General features: G+C 49.5%; 1 protein-coding gene across 3 annotated transcripts in view; it reads right to left on the reverse strand.

The window, feature by feature from the left end:
• Positions 1-419: 419 nt before the first annotated feature.
• The window catches only part of Xpc (XPC complex subunit, DNA damage recognition and repair factor), a 26,664-nt gene continuing 10,655 nt past the window's right edge, over positions 420-16,428 (reverse strand). For 2 of the 3 annotated variants that reach the window (XM_005364887.3, XM_026788247.1), the window contains 12 exons: positions 15,410-15,494; positions 14,682-14,839; positions 14,124-14,244; positions 12,739-12,828; positions 11,089-11,946; positions 9,362-9,522; positions 7,293-7,374; positions 3,970-4,104; positions 3,722-3,891; positions 3,159-3,252; positions 2,335-2,424; positions 420-1,413 (listed from right to left, as the gene is read on the reverse strand). In XM_005364887.3, coding sequence (XP_005364944.1) covers positions 1,198-1,413; positions 2,335-2,424; positions 3,159-3,252; positions 3,722-3,891; positions 3,970-4,104; positions 7,293-7,374; positions 9,362-9,522; positions 11,089-11,946; positions 12,739-12,828; positions 14,124-14,244; positions 14,682-14,839; positions 15,410-15,494 — 2,260 coding nt within the window. In that variant the 3' untranslated portion in view covers positions 420-1,197. Of the gene's footprint in view, positions 1,414-2,334; positions 2,425-3,158; positions 3,253-3,696; positions 3,892-3,969; positions 4,105-7,292; positions 7,375-9,361; positions 9,523-11,088; positions 11,947-12,738; positions 12,829-14,123; positions 14,245-14,681; positions 14,840-15,409; positions 15,495-16,428 lie in introns of those variants that run through there. The other variant, XM_026788246.1, reaches the window with a different exon arrangement.

The raw sequence follows: 16,428 nt of genomic DNA on the forward strand, positions 1-16,428 counted from the left end.
ATCTCATAGCTGACCCCTGCCAGAATAGGTTACATCTCCAGAAACATGGCTATGCCTAACCAAAACCCCCAAATAAAATCCTGTTTAGGAAGCCTGTCAGGCTCTGGTGCAGGAAGTGTGAGAATACGGTTTCCATGGTGACCCTAGTCTGTTTCTCTACCAGAGTGTCCAGTATGAGTCATAGCCCAAGTGTTTTGTTTGTTTGCCTTGGTAAGAGTGACTCAACATTTTAAAGACTCAAAGATGAAGTAATATTGAACAGTCACACACACAAAGCTTCCTCAGCGTGTAAAAGGGGTTCCCAGCCTCCATGAAAACAATCCTGAACTTTCTCCAAGTCTCACCACATACACAAGTCTCTGTTACCTAGATCCTTAGCTGGTTAAAACCTGAATGAAAGAAAATGCGCAGCCAAGTGAGTTTAGGTAAATGCTTTATTTTCTGTTACGATTTTATTAAAAGGGCTTTTTCTCCTGAGTAGATGGCATATACCAGCTAAGTAAATGTATCCAGAACTGAATAAAATGTAGTCTGACTAATCTTTTACTAAACGTTTTCATAATTCTCCCTTTGCTTTCCCTTTCTTGATTTTAGCTCTTTGTTCTAGTCTTCTGCTACTGTAAAATCAACCCCAAAATGCCTTGACAAGAGATGGCCTGCCCCTCTGACAAAAGAGCACCAGGCAGTATTGGAAACCTGACTCGGAAAAAGTAAGCATAAAAACTAAATGCCCTGGGCCTGCAGGAGAGGAGAGCAGAGCATCCCAGGTGTGAACAGCATTAAAGAAGGGTATGTCCTCAATGATCCCATACCCGGAATTTCCCAGTGATTTCTATTTAAAAAGCAAATGTAAAAAGACAGGCAAGGCATGGCACCATATGCCTGTAGTATCAGCCCCCAGTTTAAGGCAGGGGGATTTTGAATTTGAAGCCAGCTGGGGCAACAGATAAGACTCTCCAAAACAAACTCACATTTCCAAAGATAGGAATACAAAGGTCCAGGGTCAGAAAGTATCCCCCAGGAAAGTTCCAAACCCCAGAGTGGTTCTAGGCAGCTTCCAGCACCTCATGGGGATCTGGCTGGGCTGGCATCAGACCGATCTGCAGCACAACTTCTACTTGGCCTGTAGTCCCCAGGCCATCAGCTGTCTGCCGTTCTCAGCAGACAAGAATTGCCCCCTGGCCTGGTGAACACTCGCTACAGCTTCTCAAATGGGAAGAGATGGGAAGCCTCTGCCGCCCGCCTCTTCCGGGTCATCTTCCGGTACTCAGGCTTCGGCTCTTCTTTAGCCTCTCGGTTTTGTGGCCAGGAGGCAGCCAGAACTCTGGCTGTTTCTGCTTGTGAGCTGGTCCCTTCCTCTTCATCAGAAGAGAGTCCACCGCCCGCATTTCCATGGGGAACTACTGCCTCACTCTGGGGGGAAGACAGTTGCAGGGGCCACAATTAATGGTTAGCTGACTTTAAAAGGCAGCAAAGTTCCCCAGAAGAATCCAGTCTGGAGTCTGGGCCCCTTGGAAGACAGGGTGTGTGTGGTGCTGGGAGGGCCTAGGCTGCCTTACTGGCCTTCCCCAGCCTAGGAGCTCACCTGAGCCAGGGGCTAAAGTGAGAACCACAGGTGATAAGAGGGTGCCCAGGCGCTGACAAACAGGTGCTGCCGTGCGTGTCACCTCACCCTGACACACATGCATGCTATTTCCAACCGCTCAGTGCTTAGGCCCCACCTTCAGCACTAAGGGATCTAAGGTGGTACCCGGAGGCTGGCTAGGTGAGCGGGGTGTGTGTGTGTGTCCTGGATAGAAAAGGAAGGCAGCATGTGGGTGGTCAGGAGCCAGATGAAGGGTCCATAACAGGACTCAAGAGAACACATGACTAAAGTGTCTTCAGCAGGCAAACAGGCAATGGGAAGGGAGACAGATCAGAAAGGAAAGAACATTTAGAGCATGGCCTAATGAGTCTGCCTTAGTACCCATCAGCCAACTGCTCTAGGTTCTGCCTGTACGGAGATGAGAGCCCTCCCCCAACCCAGCACTGTAGACAAGGATTGCAGGTGTGTTGAGTGTGCAGGCCCGAAGCTGTCACAGTACTAGGAATCCTGGAAGCCAAGAAGTGCAGACATAGAAGGCCCAACACACCTGAACTGCCTACATGGAACTCTGCAGCACACTAGACCCAGCACAGATGTCCATGTCAACAGGACACAGGACAAGGCAGGAGCAGCTAGAGGAGACAGGCAGGCTTCCTAATATAAAGCCACCTATACTGTGATGTCATAGAATCTGGGCCCGTGACTGAGTGGTAAACAGACTGCTTTGTCTACAAAGGCCCTGTGCTGACCTTGGCTCCGTATCGGAGTTGCAGCCTCTCTCTGATGAGCAGTCCTCTGACCAGCAGCTTCCAGTTCCCCAGTGCCCGCTTCTCCTTTTTCTGCAGGCAGAAATAAAGGGAGGAAAGGTGAAGCCATGGCATCATCAGAGAAACGTTAAGGCAGAGCCTGACGTCCTGACATCGTCTATGCAGTTCAGCTTGGAGAGTCTTTGCCTGGGGAGATGCCCAGTTGTTAAAACACTTGCTGCACAAATAGAAGGACAGAGTTTTGGTCCCTAGAACTCACATAAATGCTGTGTGCATGGACAGGCCTGCCTGTAACTCCAGCTCAGAGGGTGGACACAGGATCCCCAGAGCAAGCTGTCTGCTGTCAGGGAGCTAACTCTTCCTTAGTAAGGTGGAAGAATGACCGAGGAGGATTCCAGATATTAACGTGCCCCCCCCCCCATGCACACACCACACACACACAACACGATAAAAGGGAAACAGGGTCTCCCATCACAAGTCTTGCTTCCAAACCAACAAGTCAGATTTAGTAAGTAAAGTCTTTTATAATCATCACTGACTGGAAGGCAGCGATCAGGTCCAGGACCTGGGCCTTCCAAGTCAGAGCTCACAGTCCCTGAGCAGGCAGGTAGGGGGCAGGACAGTAGACTTGGAGTGTGGGAGGAGCTGTTTCACCCAGCACGCACCCGGAGGATGCCCTCCACTAAGTTAGAGCAGCAGAAGAGCTAACACGGACTTTCCCACCTTCCGGGATGCACGAGTGGCCTGGGCAGGCACCCCAACTGGACCTTGCCGCTCTCCTCCAAGGCCCTACCCACACCACTCACCTCCTTCTCCTTCTTTTCAATTATGGCCTGTTCATTCTCCCAAGCAGTCAGCAGCACATCTCGGAATTCCTCACAGACAACGTAGCCATCAGTTCTGTGGAGACAGTAACACAGATGAGCTCCCTCAGCTGCTACCTACTCTGCCCTTCCTCTTCCCTTGTCCAGAAGCCAGTGGCCCTTTCTGAGCACTTGGGGCCCTGATGGACATTCCTGGCCAGCCAGTGACAAATGCCACCCATGCAGGAGCAGGCTTGTGGGAACCTGTGCCTCTTCCTCCACAGCCCCTGCCTAAGTGCTAGAGAGTCCTCAACCCTAGTCCCCACTTCACACAGGAGAGCTCAGGACCTAAGGAGGCTGATCATGGTTTCCCCAGCCTGGGACCTACACTAGGGGGCAGTGCTTCATCTACAGTACCAGGACACTCATGGCACTGGGTCTGCTGCTTCCTGTTAGAAGCTGGGACTGATTAGAGAATAATGCTTACTTTAAACCCAGAGCCAAATCTGGAAAACAAGTGTCACCAGCCTCAGCCTCCCACCTGCCACCGAAGGCCCCTCACGCACACTGGATGGCAGTAGCCTCCATGGAAATCGAAGCCAGTGATGGCCTGCACGCAGTCGATGCCCAGCTTGCGGGCCACACGGTGCAGGTTGGGCAGGTGCATCTGGACACAGCCGATAGGCATCATGCTGGGCAGGAAGAGATACACGTTCCCAAACTCATTCCGAGGCACCTGCAGAGATGGGCATGCCAGGAAGTAGCTGGATGGAAAACAGAGCAGCCTATTCTGAACCCCCAGAGTTGTTCTTACCTTCCCATCAACGGCCACAGGGGGCTGATACTCCTCTGTCTGCCAGTGACCATAGAGGGCCAAGTCATTGTAGTCATGCAGCTGGGGCTCCGAAAGCCGGGCTTTCCGGGCACGGTTGGAGAAGCCTTTCACCATCTACTCCAGAGGAAACAGCCAGGTTGTAAGAAAGGCTTTCTGCTCTGGGCACTCGGTCCATACCAGGCACTGAGTGCTGTCAATCTGAGAGAAGTGGGCCTTCACTAGCCAGTTCCTGTGGGGCACTACATGTTTTCAGGGCTGCCTCTTTCCTTCAGGGAGGGGAGGCTGAAATAGAAGTTCACTCTGTAGCCCAGGCTGGTCTCCAGCTCCTGATCCTCCTGCCTCAGCCTGAATCTGGGATTACAGGAGTGCCATCATGAAATGCCTAAAGCACAGTTCATGAAGGCTTTTAAGTTTGGTCCTAAGTTCTGACTTCCTTACAGTGAAAAAGTGGCCTTAGAGATGAAGCGACTTACTAAAGGTACCATGTCTTATAGGTGACAAGAGCCAGGATCTAGCCCAGATAACTCCCTGCTCTCTGCAGAGTGGTCAACAGCTGTCTACCCTAGTGTCACCTGTGGAAAGCGGTGCCTATTCAGGACCCCCAGTGCACAACAACACCTAGCAGCCAGGACCTAGATTCTTCCTAGGGAGTTAAGGGGTGAAAGGAGAGGAGTGGCAAACAAGTCACATAACACAGACAAGAGCAGACCAGGCAATGGGCTAAGGATCGGCTCCTGGGCCTGGGCACATAGGCTGTTCTAGTGTAGGGGTCACGTCAGCAAGCTTTTCTGTAAAGGGTTACATGTGGCCTCTCTCATCCTTTAATTCTTTTCCTTTTAAAAACCTTGAGAAAACTGGCCGGGCACTGATAGTGCATGCCTTTAATCCCCACACTCAGGAGGCAGCGGCAGGTGAATGAGTTTGAGGCCAGCCTGGTCTACAGACAGAGCTCCAGTACAGCTCATGCTACACAGAGAAACCCTGACTAGGAAAACAACAACAACAAAAATCCAAAACAAAACAAAACAAAAAACATCTTTGAGAAAACCACTCTTTAGATGAAGTGCCCACCAAAGGGGACACTCAGGTTTGGTATGGTCCAAGCGACGTCCTGTACAGCCCGTGCAAGCCTAATCCTCTAGGCATAGCCTCTCAGCCACTCCTGGGGGTCTCGGCAGACTTTTGGTTCTCACAGTCTCCTAAAGTAGCTGTTTGCTCTGGTGAGGTTTTACTTTAACTTGACATGACTTAGAGTCAACTTTAGAATTACCTTGATCAGACTCGCCCTCGGCTGTCTGAGATTGTCTTGATTGATGACTGATGTGAGAGGGCCCAGCCTACTGTGTGTGCACCATACCTGGACAGGTGGGTCTGGCTATGTAAGAAAGCTAGCCTAGCAAGCGAGCAGAGCTCCTCCATGGTTCCTGCCTTGTTCCCTCGATGACGGACTGTGATATGGAAATGCAGGCCAAGTAAGCCATTCCCTCCTGCAACCTGCTTTTGATCATGGTATTTACCACAGCATCAGAAACACACTAGGCCACTGTTCATCTAGCAGTGCTCAGTGAGGTCAGTGGGCATCTCTTATGTGCCATGACAACAATGGTTGCACAGATGGGGAAGAAGCAGAGCTTGCTGACAGAGCTCAGTCTGTGTGGGAGGTGTGAGGAATCCAGGGTAGAATGGGAGCAGACCACAGCAAAGCTGATCAGAGCACAGCTGGAGGGAAGGGGATTGAGGACCCCAGGACAGAGAACAGCTTCATTTGGGGTCTGAGCATGGTCTAAAAGGGAGGAGACAGATGCTACAACATCGATCCTGCACCACATGAGGCCACTGACTGAAGTGATGGGCAGCTAGGGCAGGTTTGTCACAAAGGTCACTGTGTCAACAGAGCTGTAACATAGGGAATGCATTTGATCTAGGAAGACAACTTGACTGTTGTTACTTAAGAAAGAGACACTGAGACAGGAGTCAGGATGATGGAGATCAGAGCAAAGGAGAAATCTGGGGTCATTCTGTTACATGACTAATGAAGGGACTAGTCGGAACTGAGATACTGGAAGTTACACACAGAATTACAAATAAGGACTATATAAAAGTTAAATATCTCGAGCCAGGCGGTGGTGGTGCACGCCTTTAATCCCAGCACCCAGGAGGCAGAGGCAGGCAAATCTCTGTGAGTTTGAGGCCAGCCTGGTCTACAAAAGTTAGTTCCAGGACAGGTTCCAAAGCTACAGAGAAACGCTGTCTTAAAAAAACAAACAAACAAAAAAACCTATCAGATATTTTTATATATTTATATACTTAAAACATATTGAAATGCTATTTAGAATATATTTAAATACTTTTTTGTGGTTTTTCTATGGATACTAAAAATTGTAACAGCCCTGGCTGTCCTGGAATTCACTTTGTAGACCAGGCTGGCCTCAAACTCATAGAAACCCATCTGCCTCTACCTCCTAGGTTTGGGGTTAAAGGCGTGTGCCACCATGCCCAGCTTTGACTACTAAAAACTGTAAATGTGTGACTTTTACTGTAATTCCACTGGCTAACACTAGTCTGGGAGGGGGAAGGCCAAAGGCAGATCCCAGCAGGCCTCTGGGTCCAGCAGACCAGCTCCATGCACTCAAGTCACTGCTGGCAGCAGCCACTATTGAAACCTGCCACCCCTTCCCACCAAGGCTCTGATCTGCCAGGGCTCTGCTATCATCTGACAAAGAGCAGTAAATGGGCATATAATGGCCACCGTGCTCTGTCATTGTGATTGAGCCAATGCCCGGAGAAACGGCTGTAACACCTTGCTGAGTGCATGGCCCTCACAGACAACTGACTTGAAGATGTCAAAGTCATATCCTGTCTGCAATCTAACTTTCTCATTTGTAAAACTGGCATTGTGATATTGATTCCTAGGGTCACTGAGATGCAACAGATCACATATAAGCAAAATGCTTGGTAAACTGTCATGCAAGGCAACCAGGCTAATAGGTTTCTCCATGAAGCAGGGCTTGTACCTCAAAAGTAACCCAGCAACCCAGTTCTAACCTGCTGGCCTTCAAGTTCATAGCATGAGTTTCTGAGCTACTTTCTGGCCTAAATTTCTTACTTGGAAAACCTATTTCCTATATATGCCTTATCAATAAATAATCTCCTCAAACCCTGCTCAAGGCAAAGAAAAGGCTATTTCTGGTGGCCTTTCTGGCTGGGTATGCCTATCCAGCAGCGCTTCCTCACTACCTCTCCTCCTAGCTCTTGCTGCCAGTAAGGTCTCTCTCTCCCTGCTCCCTGCAGGCGGCTGTTACCTTGTAGGGCACTTCTCCAAGCCGCACCACTCTTGCTTGCTTCAGCCATGTGTCCTTGGAGTGCAGAGTATGCACACAATCCCTAAGGGAAGACAAAGCACACACTCAGTGCACACTGTATGGATGAAGGACCTTTGGGCCTCACCCGAGCCTGTATGTAGTTGATGTGGGCACAGCCTTGCTAATTTTCCTCCCAGGCTTTACCTCCCGTGTGGAGGAGGCTCTTCCTGTACCACACAGTGCAAAAAGCCTCATCCTCGGACTGCCTGTGCCCACCTACGACCCTTACCCAGCTGGAGCTTTCTTCCAGAGGTTCTGTACCTAGCTCTTTGGCTGCCCTTTTCCCAGGACTGCCATCCAAAGCCTATGGTTCGAGCTCTCTCTGTGGCCTATAGGATGAGGTGAAAGCCAGCATGAACAGGTGGCGGCACTCACCAAGGAGTAACTGCTGAGGGCTGGGGACACTGGATGTGTGGTCAACTCAGAAGAGGACTATAGGAAACTGCCTGAAGGCGCGAACAGACTGTGGTGGAGGAAGATGCATATGCAAGCAACAAATGACTCAGGGCCTGTGCTTAGGGCAGTCGCCCTGGTTTCACCACCCCGAGCTCAGAGACGGATCACAGCCTACAGTCCTCCACTGCCAAGCCTTCTTCAACAGACATGCCCAACACCTCTTCAGCTTGCATCGAGTCTGCAGATATCAGGAACCTGCCCCACAGCCTGAGCTTTGTTCATGTGCTTTCTACTGCTGTTTATCAAACCTGCAGCAGTGCAGCCCAGCACAGCATAGGGACTCAACCGAGGGACTCAACTCAGGCCCGCTGCAGTCCCTTCCACCTTCCTGAGTCTCAGCAGCCTTGTGACCTGCCAGGACAAGCAGCCCATCCTCTACCTCACGGGGCTGCTGCTGAGGTAGCATTTCCTGTTAGGGTAGAGGCTCAGCCCTGCCTGCATTCCCACTGGAGTCAGATCACATTTGACCACCCAAAGGACTTCAGACAGGGAGAGAGGCAGCAGGCAGAGGCTGATGGGTAGGTGCCCCATAGATACTCCTAAGAAACATAGCCAGGAAGTACACACAGCACTCTTAGATTGAGAATGGTAGCATCCAACCATTAGAATGGCTATTACTAGTAACTTCTAGTAAGGGCAGGGACTGGCACCACTGTGTACTGCTGGGGGGAAGGTGAATGCTGTGGCCACTGAGGAAACAGTTCAGTTACCCCCCCCCCCCCCCCGCGCGCGCAAATTTCTGCAGTGTGTAAAGCATGGACTCAACTAACACACAGCAGCGTCACTCCCACAGCCGAAAGGAGGGCCTGAGCATCCACTGACATAAACAAACAAAACGTGGCCTCTCGGGCAGGGAATACACTCAGTTTTAGGGAAGAAGCCAGCAAGATGACAGGGCTCAAAGCAGGACCTGTTTCCCATCAGAGGACTACACCTCAGGCTGGGTCTCTGCACTTCTTTCCTGTGCCTCCTGTTTCCCATTATTTAAATTAGCAGCCCCTATGCTTTGGTCCTTTCACATCAATGTTTTTAAAAATCCCATCTTTCGTTTGTTTTCTACTGCTACTGCTCAAAATCTCTGCTTCTATTTTTCTCCCTCAGCTCTAAATTCTATTCATCTTTCTTCTGTTTTCACTTTGTAAATATCGTACATTTGTTTTTATTTATAGACTTTCTGGTGGCTTCTTTTGCCTGCAGTATACAAGCATACGCAGAGCACTTTTCAGCCACTCTCGAGGACACAGCTTGTTTATTACAGACAGGGTTTGGCATGCCTGTGAGTGTGCCCTCAACTCCTTCCTTTCTCTGCTTTGATGTATTAGAAGAGGAACACTTTTTATGGTCTTGTAGTTAACTGTCCCACATTTACATAATTTTCCCCACAGCTTCTTGCTCTTGGTCTTTCACTACATACTTTGATTTTTGAGTTCTAATTTCTTCTTCATTGTACATACATACCATGGCTCACCCCTGAAAATACTATTAAAGGAGGAGCCTATGCAATAGGTGCTAGTTCCAGGCCACCAGGAGGACAAAGAGGATGCTTCACACACCTGGAGTAGACAGCTTCTCCACGACAATACCCAAGGACTGCAGCTGTCTCGGGGTAGATGGCCTGGAATTTCAAGAGGTGGCGCTTCAGGGCATATAGAGGGTGGTTCTTATATATGCCAATGGAAGTGGGCAAAGGCTCGTCCAGGTGCTTTGCCTGAAACTGCAAAGGCCAGAAGGACAGTGGTGAGCATGTTCCTAGACAACGAAGAGGGTATGAATGGGCTGCTACACATGAACCCATTCTGACAACAAACGTTCCAGACCCATCAGTGACCTGGTGACATTGCCAGGCACTGTGGCCGTAATGTGTACCAGCATCAGAAAGGCACCTGTCTCCAATCCTTAGACACCTTAAACCTTAGCAGACCAAGCCCACACTACCATAAGGCTGGACCTCAGTGACATCAACATTTTATAGCAAAAGCAGGCCCGAAAGTTTTACAGCAACCACCGTGCAGCTTTTCTGAGATCCACACAAGTCTTGTACGTCACTAAGAATTCTGGTTATTAGTAGGAAATTCCATTGCTTTGAAGCAAACACTGTTTCCCAAGCTGGCTTAAGCTTTCTCTTGGCATCCCTTCAAAACACTAAGGAGCTCCTACAGACTGGCACCGCTTAAGTTTCTGCCCTCAAGGATGGAGAGTGATAAGGGCATATAAGCCAAATAAACCCTTTTCTCCCCACGTTGGTTTTGGTCATTGTTTTGTCATGGCAACAGAAAGCGAACTAGAACAACCATGGGGCAACTAAGGTGGAGACAGCTGGTTGGGTATCCTAACACTTCAGTTAGGTACAACGCTACCTGCAGGATTCCCACTTAGCCTGTCGCCACTGAACAGGCAACTCCACATGGGCTGCCGTGTACCCCCCAAGGCACCAAATGCTGCACAACCCCATGCTCTTCCTATCCTGAGTGGATGCAAATTAACCTCTGGCCAATGTGGGCGAGTTCTCATGCAGAAATGCAGAGTTCCACCCAACACAGGACTGCTGTACACAACAACCCTTTCCTTGCTGCCAGGGTTCATTCTTGACACAGCTGTGTTACATTTTAGAAGTCTCTACTTCTGCCTTGCCTGACTTTTTGGTTGGCTATAAAGAGCGTTCTGTGTTCCAGGTCCCTCCCTTCCCAGGAGACATGTTGTATTTGTGTGTATTTGTACACAAATACATGTTGTATTGAGGTGTATTTGTGAGCTATGCATGCACATGGAAGAGGTGTGGCCACACCGGGATGAATTATTCTCTCTCCCTCAGTGGGACCACAGAGCTTGAAAAGTACCTTCAACCTCCAAACTACTAACAAGGTAATAAGTAAAGAACGGACTTCACACAGCCCTGGGTTCAAAGCCTAGCACTTGACCGCCTGGCTATTGAAGCCTTTTACCAATAAAACTGTGGCAACACTATCACAGCAGCGTGAGCGTGGAGAGCAAGTCCACAAGCAGTTTTCCTCCACTATTCTTGTCTCTACTCCTGCTTGAGTTCCTGCATTCAAGATAGACTATGCTATAGACTGTGATGGGGATGTGCAAGTCAAATGTTGGTGTGATAATTAAACATAATCAAATAGAAAAGTACATATTTCTATGGCTAATATAAATGTATTCAGAAATATAGAACTAAACCACACTAACATTTCAATGTACTGCTGGGCATAGTTATGAGCAGAAAAGGGCAGTCTAATTGCTGCCCAATGTTGAGCCTGGGCGGCCAGTGTCCTACCTCCTGGTCTTCCTTCTTCTCCCTCTCCGTAAGCGGGCTCTGATAGGGTCTCAAGGTCTCAGTCCACCACTCAGCATCAACGCGACACTTGCGGGTTGCGGTCATCCAGGCTGGGTCATACCTCTGAGTGACATCTCGGACCCAGCCATCACTGTCAATGCCTACAACATAGGTCGTGGGTTTGGTGGCATATCTGTAACAGGTCAAAGGCTGGCCCACGACACCGTGCACACAGTCCACACACACCCACTTTGCCTGTGGCTCACAGAACACCTCCAGCCACTGGTCTACACCAGCAGCTTTCCCATCTCTTATCTCTTCGCCACCACTGGAAACCTTCTTGCCTCTCTTACTGCCTGAAGAGCTTGAGGATGCTGCTGGAAAGTCTGGTGGCCCATGCTGTGTCTTGGAGGCACTCTTAGACCTAGCATTTGACCTCTGACTAACTGGGGCCCTCTTCTGCTTCCGTGGGTAGGGCTCACCATCCTCATCAGAGGAATGCTGGCCTTCTCCGCTGGAGAGTTCGAAATCAGAGCCACTGCCTGCGTCTTCACTCCCACTCTCTTTGTAAGACACCTTGGCAGTCACCCGCCGTGCCCGGGTGTGCGCACGCCTCTGGGTTTTCTGCTTGGCTTCCTCCCCCTCACTGCAGGAGGGCTTTCTCCGCTGCCTGCTGCCCACAGTGGCCTTGCTTCTCTTCCCTCCGGCATCTGCCCTGTCACTGTCCTCAGAAAAGGTTTCTTCTTGTTTGATTCTTTTGCTGGTCTTGGGTGTGTTGTGGCTTTCTGGAACTTTACTGGAAGTTTCTGAAGAGCCTCCGGGGCTCTCTAACGATGTTTCTGTGGACAATTTCTTCCCCTGAAATAGTAACAAATCCTGGGTATCATGCTGTTGTATGCCTGTAAGTCCAGTACTTGTGAGGTGGAGGCAGGATGGTCAGGAGTTCAAAGTCATCCTCAACTACAGTGAGTCTGAGGCAAATATGAGCTACATGAGACTTTCTCTCAAAAAAACAGAGCAGGGAAGAGAAAAGGGGGGAGAGATAGATTAATTTTGCCATTCTCTGTCTTATTTGTTCCATAATTTAGCTAACTTACGATAACCAGTCTCAGGCTCAGATGACATGACATCCTTCCTCACATATCTCAAAAGGCAGAGTCCTTCACCCATCAGCCACCACTCTGCTAATGCGGACGGGTGACTCTCCACTCGGTTCACAGGCTAGAAACAAGAGCTCGGAAACCAGTCCTCTCCCGGATGACTCAGTGCACACCAAGCTCAGGCTGCTAAACACCCAGTTGTGTGTCCATCTCCTCTAACACAGGGGAGTGCAAAGCAGGCTCAAAGGAGTCCAGGCGGTATGAATATCAGCTCTTAAAAATACGACATCGTTAGGCTGGCAAGAGAGCTCAGTGGGTAAAGGCAGCTGTTGCCAAAACTGACAACCCGAGTTCAGTTCCCTGGGACTCCACACGGAGGAAGGAAAGGACCAACTTCCACAAGCTGTCCTCTGACTTCCACAGGTATCATGATACATACACAAATGTAAGGTAAATATAACAACAACAACACAAAGAGATACTGACCAATTTTCTCTTAAATGCATGATTTCCTCACTCTTCCTTTCTCTAGATGCCCCAGGGGCCTCACCTTTGCTACAGATGGCTTCAGTGGAATGGGCTGTAGAGACAACACGAGTCGGGTGAGCAGCTGCAGAGCCCGAAGAATCAGAAGAAATATCTACGATGACAAGAGGATATATTTGACTGGATAGTGTAATGAAGCTAACCCAATGCACTCTGCTGCTCGGACAGGAGACGGTGGAAATCACCCCAGCCCCGGACTACCAGCCCTTGGGACACTGTTGTAAATGACACTGCAGAGACTCAGCTCACAGGAAAAGTCACTATTTTCCTAAGGATTACATGTAAATAGAAAGACTATTTCTATACTTGATAGCACCTATCACTGCTACAGCTTGTCAGTCTCTTCCTGCTTACCCATCTTTTGATTGGCCTATAGTCAACAAGTGTTATAAGTGTAATTAAAAGAAAATAAAATGAAATAGTCATGGAAGGAAACACGCTAATACAAATGTCGCCAGGTCACACATTTGCTTTCTGTGTTCCACTCTCCACACTGAATCTTTTACCTGGAGGACCACAGCTCTGAGTTATTGACCCGTGAGGTTGGGAACTGCTCTCTGAGATAAGCCTTGTGGTGACAGTGCAGCAAGGTCTCCCCAGACCCTCACACTAGCTCCTGACCACTCTCATCAGTTACTACAACACCCGGTGAGAGACCCACGTGAAGACCAGAAATAAGAAGGAAGGCTGTCTCAGAGCCATGTGACCATGGAAAAGCTATTACCTGTGACTTCCTTCATCTGGACTTTTAAAGAACAACGTGTACAGCAGCAGTCATGTGGTGGTGGCACACATCCCTAATCCCAACACTCAGAAGGTTGAGGCAGAAGTCATGATTCTGGGCCAGCTTGAGCTGCATAAGAGATCCTATCCGAACCAAGCAAGAGCTGAAGGAAGCAGCTCATTGGCAGAGCAAGCTTGCCACCCTCAAGTACCTGGCTCTAATCCCTGGCATTTCCCTACAAAATTGTGAAGATCACCAAAGACAGAGAAAGACCAAGAAACCATCACAATCTGGAAGAAATTAAGGGAATCGACAACTCAGTGCAGTGGGTGTCCTCGAACAGGGAAAGGCAAGGCCAGGCATTGTCTATAGTCTGGCGGGCGGCACTGCACCCAAGGCAGCTTCTCAGTTCCTTGGAGATAGGACTGGAATGAATTAGCATCTGCCACTAGCTGAGAGGTGTCCCACAACTCTAAGAAGCTGATGAGAGAAGATAATGACAATAACAGTACCTGGCATATTAAGTTCTTCAAAGCCAGATCTCAGGAGGTCTAAAGAAGCCAGGTATTTGCAAAGTCCGGTCTCTGTGCAGGAAACAGGCATCCTCCAAGGATGACACCGTATTTCATTCCCGTTAATGAGCAGTGCACTAGAGAACCACTTACATAGACCAACTCCTCCTCATCCCTCGCGGAGTAAATGGCGATTCTCCTCTCCAAGGTTGTCTGCAGGCTGTCCTGCTCACTGGCTGAAAGGTCCGCATTGACTGTGAAGGTTCCAATGAACCTGGGGAGACCAAGTACTCCTTTACATAGCGCCAAGGCGAAGGAAAAGTTCTAGTCTTTTACAGCCAACAAAACCAACAGCAAGTGATTCTTAGACTCACCTACCTGCATTGGCTCTTCTCAGACCAACTAGCTAAAGCTGACCATCACTGAAGACCCAACTCAGTTGCCATCTACGTGGGCACCCTTTCCAGACTGCCCACCTGAGGGAAGTACCCTGTTTCCTGTATTCTTCTGCCTCAGAACTCCTCAAACACAGTGCACATGGGTTTCCTGCCAGCCCAGCCTCTCTTCTAGGCAAGAGCCGTCCAAAAGCTTCCTTCTCCTCAATGTTATGCTCCTTTCTGATGCTAATTGACCACTACAGAACTGGCCTGAACCAGCCCAAGAGAAACCCAACTCTATATCCTAGCTCTGGAGAACAGTAGATGGCCTTACCATTTCACCAGGTTTGAGAGGAAGGTGGTGTCCCTGTGTTGAAGCGGCACCTTGGTAAAGCGAGTTGGGATGATAGAGAGGCCAATGGCTAGCAGATCTGGCTCGCGGCAGATATTATTTCGATAGAAGCCACTGGCCAGCAGGCACAGCAGGTGAACCTGTGGAGGGGACAAAAGGGCCTGTGTGGAGGGACAGCTGAAGATAGCAGGGATATTGCTGCCAAGTGCAGATGTTTTGTGGACAGGAAACACTGGCTGTGCTTCTATACACAGCAGTACAAAGGCTGGCATCAGCCATATCCCATGGCTTTGTGTCTCACTCCCTCAAAGAATTCATCCGTTCAAAATAATAACTTTTCCTCTCAGTAGCAGCCCCGTTCACAGGCACACTACAGGATCTCCAGGTGAAGCGTCCTGTCACCTGGGTCTGCTGCGGTGAGGTCAGCAGGGAATGTGGGAGGGAGACAGACTGCTCAGAGCAGCAACTGGAGACCAGGCATGACTCTCCCTGTTTTCCACTCACCCTCCGCTGCTGGGCACCCCACCCTAACTCCCACCCTCCAACCTCTCCCTTCACCAACCTACTGCAACGACAGTAAAGCTGTCTACTCTCCCCCACATCCACACAAACGCTCCACCTCCTGCCCTCCGCACATCTTTCTTCTCCACCTAACTTCACACAGGCCTGTCACCTCCGGACCCGCTCTTCCTGGTCCTCCTCGCCATCACCTTGTGCATGTTCTCCTGAACTTCTTTATTGAAGCGCTTCAGCATCCTCCGCAGGTACGTCTCCAGCTCCATCTTTATCTTCTCACTGAAACACAGTGAGAGACCCAGGACTGAAGCTGGAAACCACAACCCCTCACCACAGCATGGGAGTCGCTCACCCCGTTCCCTATACAAGGCTGTGCCACTCAGTCAAATCAAGCGGCCACCATCTACTCCTTCTCTATGGGGAGAGAAGTCCTGAGTGAGTGCTGTCCTGAGTGAATGTGTGCTGTTGATATGGGCATGGTCATGGCCCCAGACTCATGGGAAAATGGCAAAGCCACCCCTTGCCCACGAGACTCAAAGAAATGGCAAAGGCTTCACTTTCCTCGGGGTGTTACATAACATCCTTGTTCCTATGGATGTTAATAGTGTAAGCAGAAAATGCCCACCATCGCTCTCTACCATGTTTACAGCCTGAAGACAGCTCCCCTACAGAGACTGCTCCTACTGAGATAACCTAAACCTGCTCCCTTGAGCCAGCTGTACACTATAAACCCTGCCACCTTGTTTATTTCTATGTAATAGCCCCGCCTCCCTGTTCAACTCAGCTTTTGGAGGATTGCACTTTCTCTGTTCAAGATCCTAGACCACCTGACCAGCTTTTGTCCACATGTCTGTCTTTTCTTTCTTTCTTTCTTGCTCCAGTCTGGTCTGTCCCTGGAGTCATGCTGGATGCAACACTTCCCACCTGCAAACTGCTCACAAGACCCTAGGCAGCCCCTGGATGCAGCGTTTCCATGTGTAAACCCACTCTTGGACACTGTGCAGCCCACCTACCAACCCCTCCCAGCTATGCCTTTCCCACAGGTCTCAAGTTCCCTTCCTTCAGAATCCTAACTGACTTTCTCTAAATTATTATTATTGTTATTATTATTATTATTATTTTTTTTTTTTTGGTTTTTTGAGTCAGGGTTTCTCTGTGGCTTTGGAGCCTGTCCTGGAACTAGCTCTTGTAGACCAGGCTGGTCTCGAACTCA

This window comes from Microtus ochrogaster, unplaced genomic scaffold (assembly GCF_000317375.1).
Source record: "Microtus ochrogaster isolate Prairie Vole_2 unplaced genomic scaffold, MicOch1.0 UNK1, whole genome shotgun sequence".
In the NCBI taxonomy this organism is placed as follows: domain Eukaryota; kingdom Metazoa; phylum Chordata; class Mammalia; order Rodentia; family Cricetidae; genus Microtus; species Microtus ochrogaster.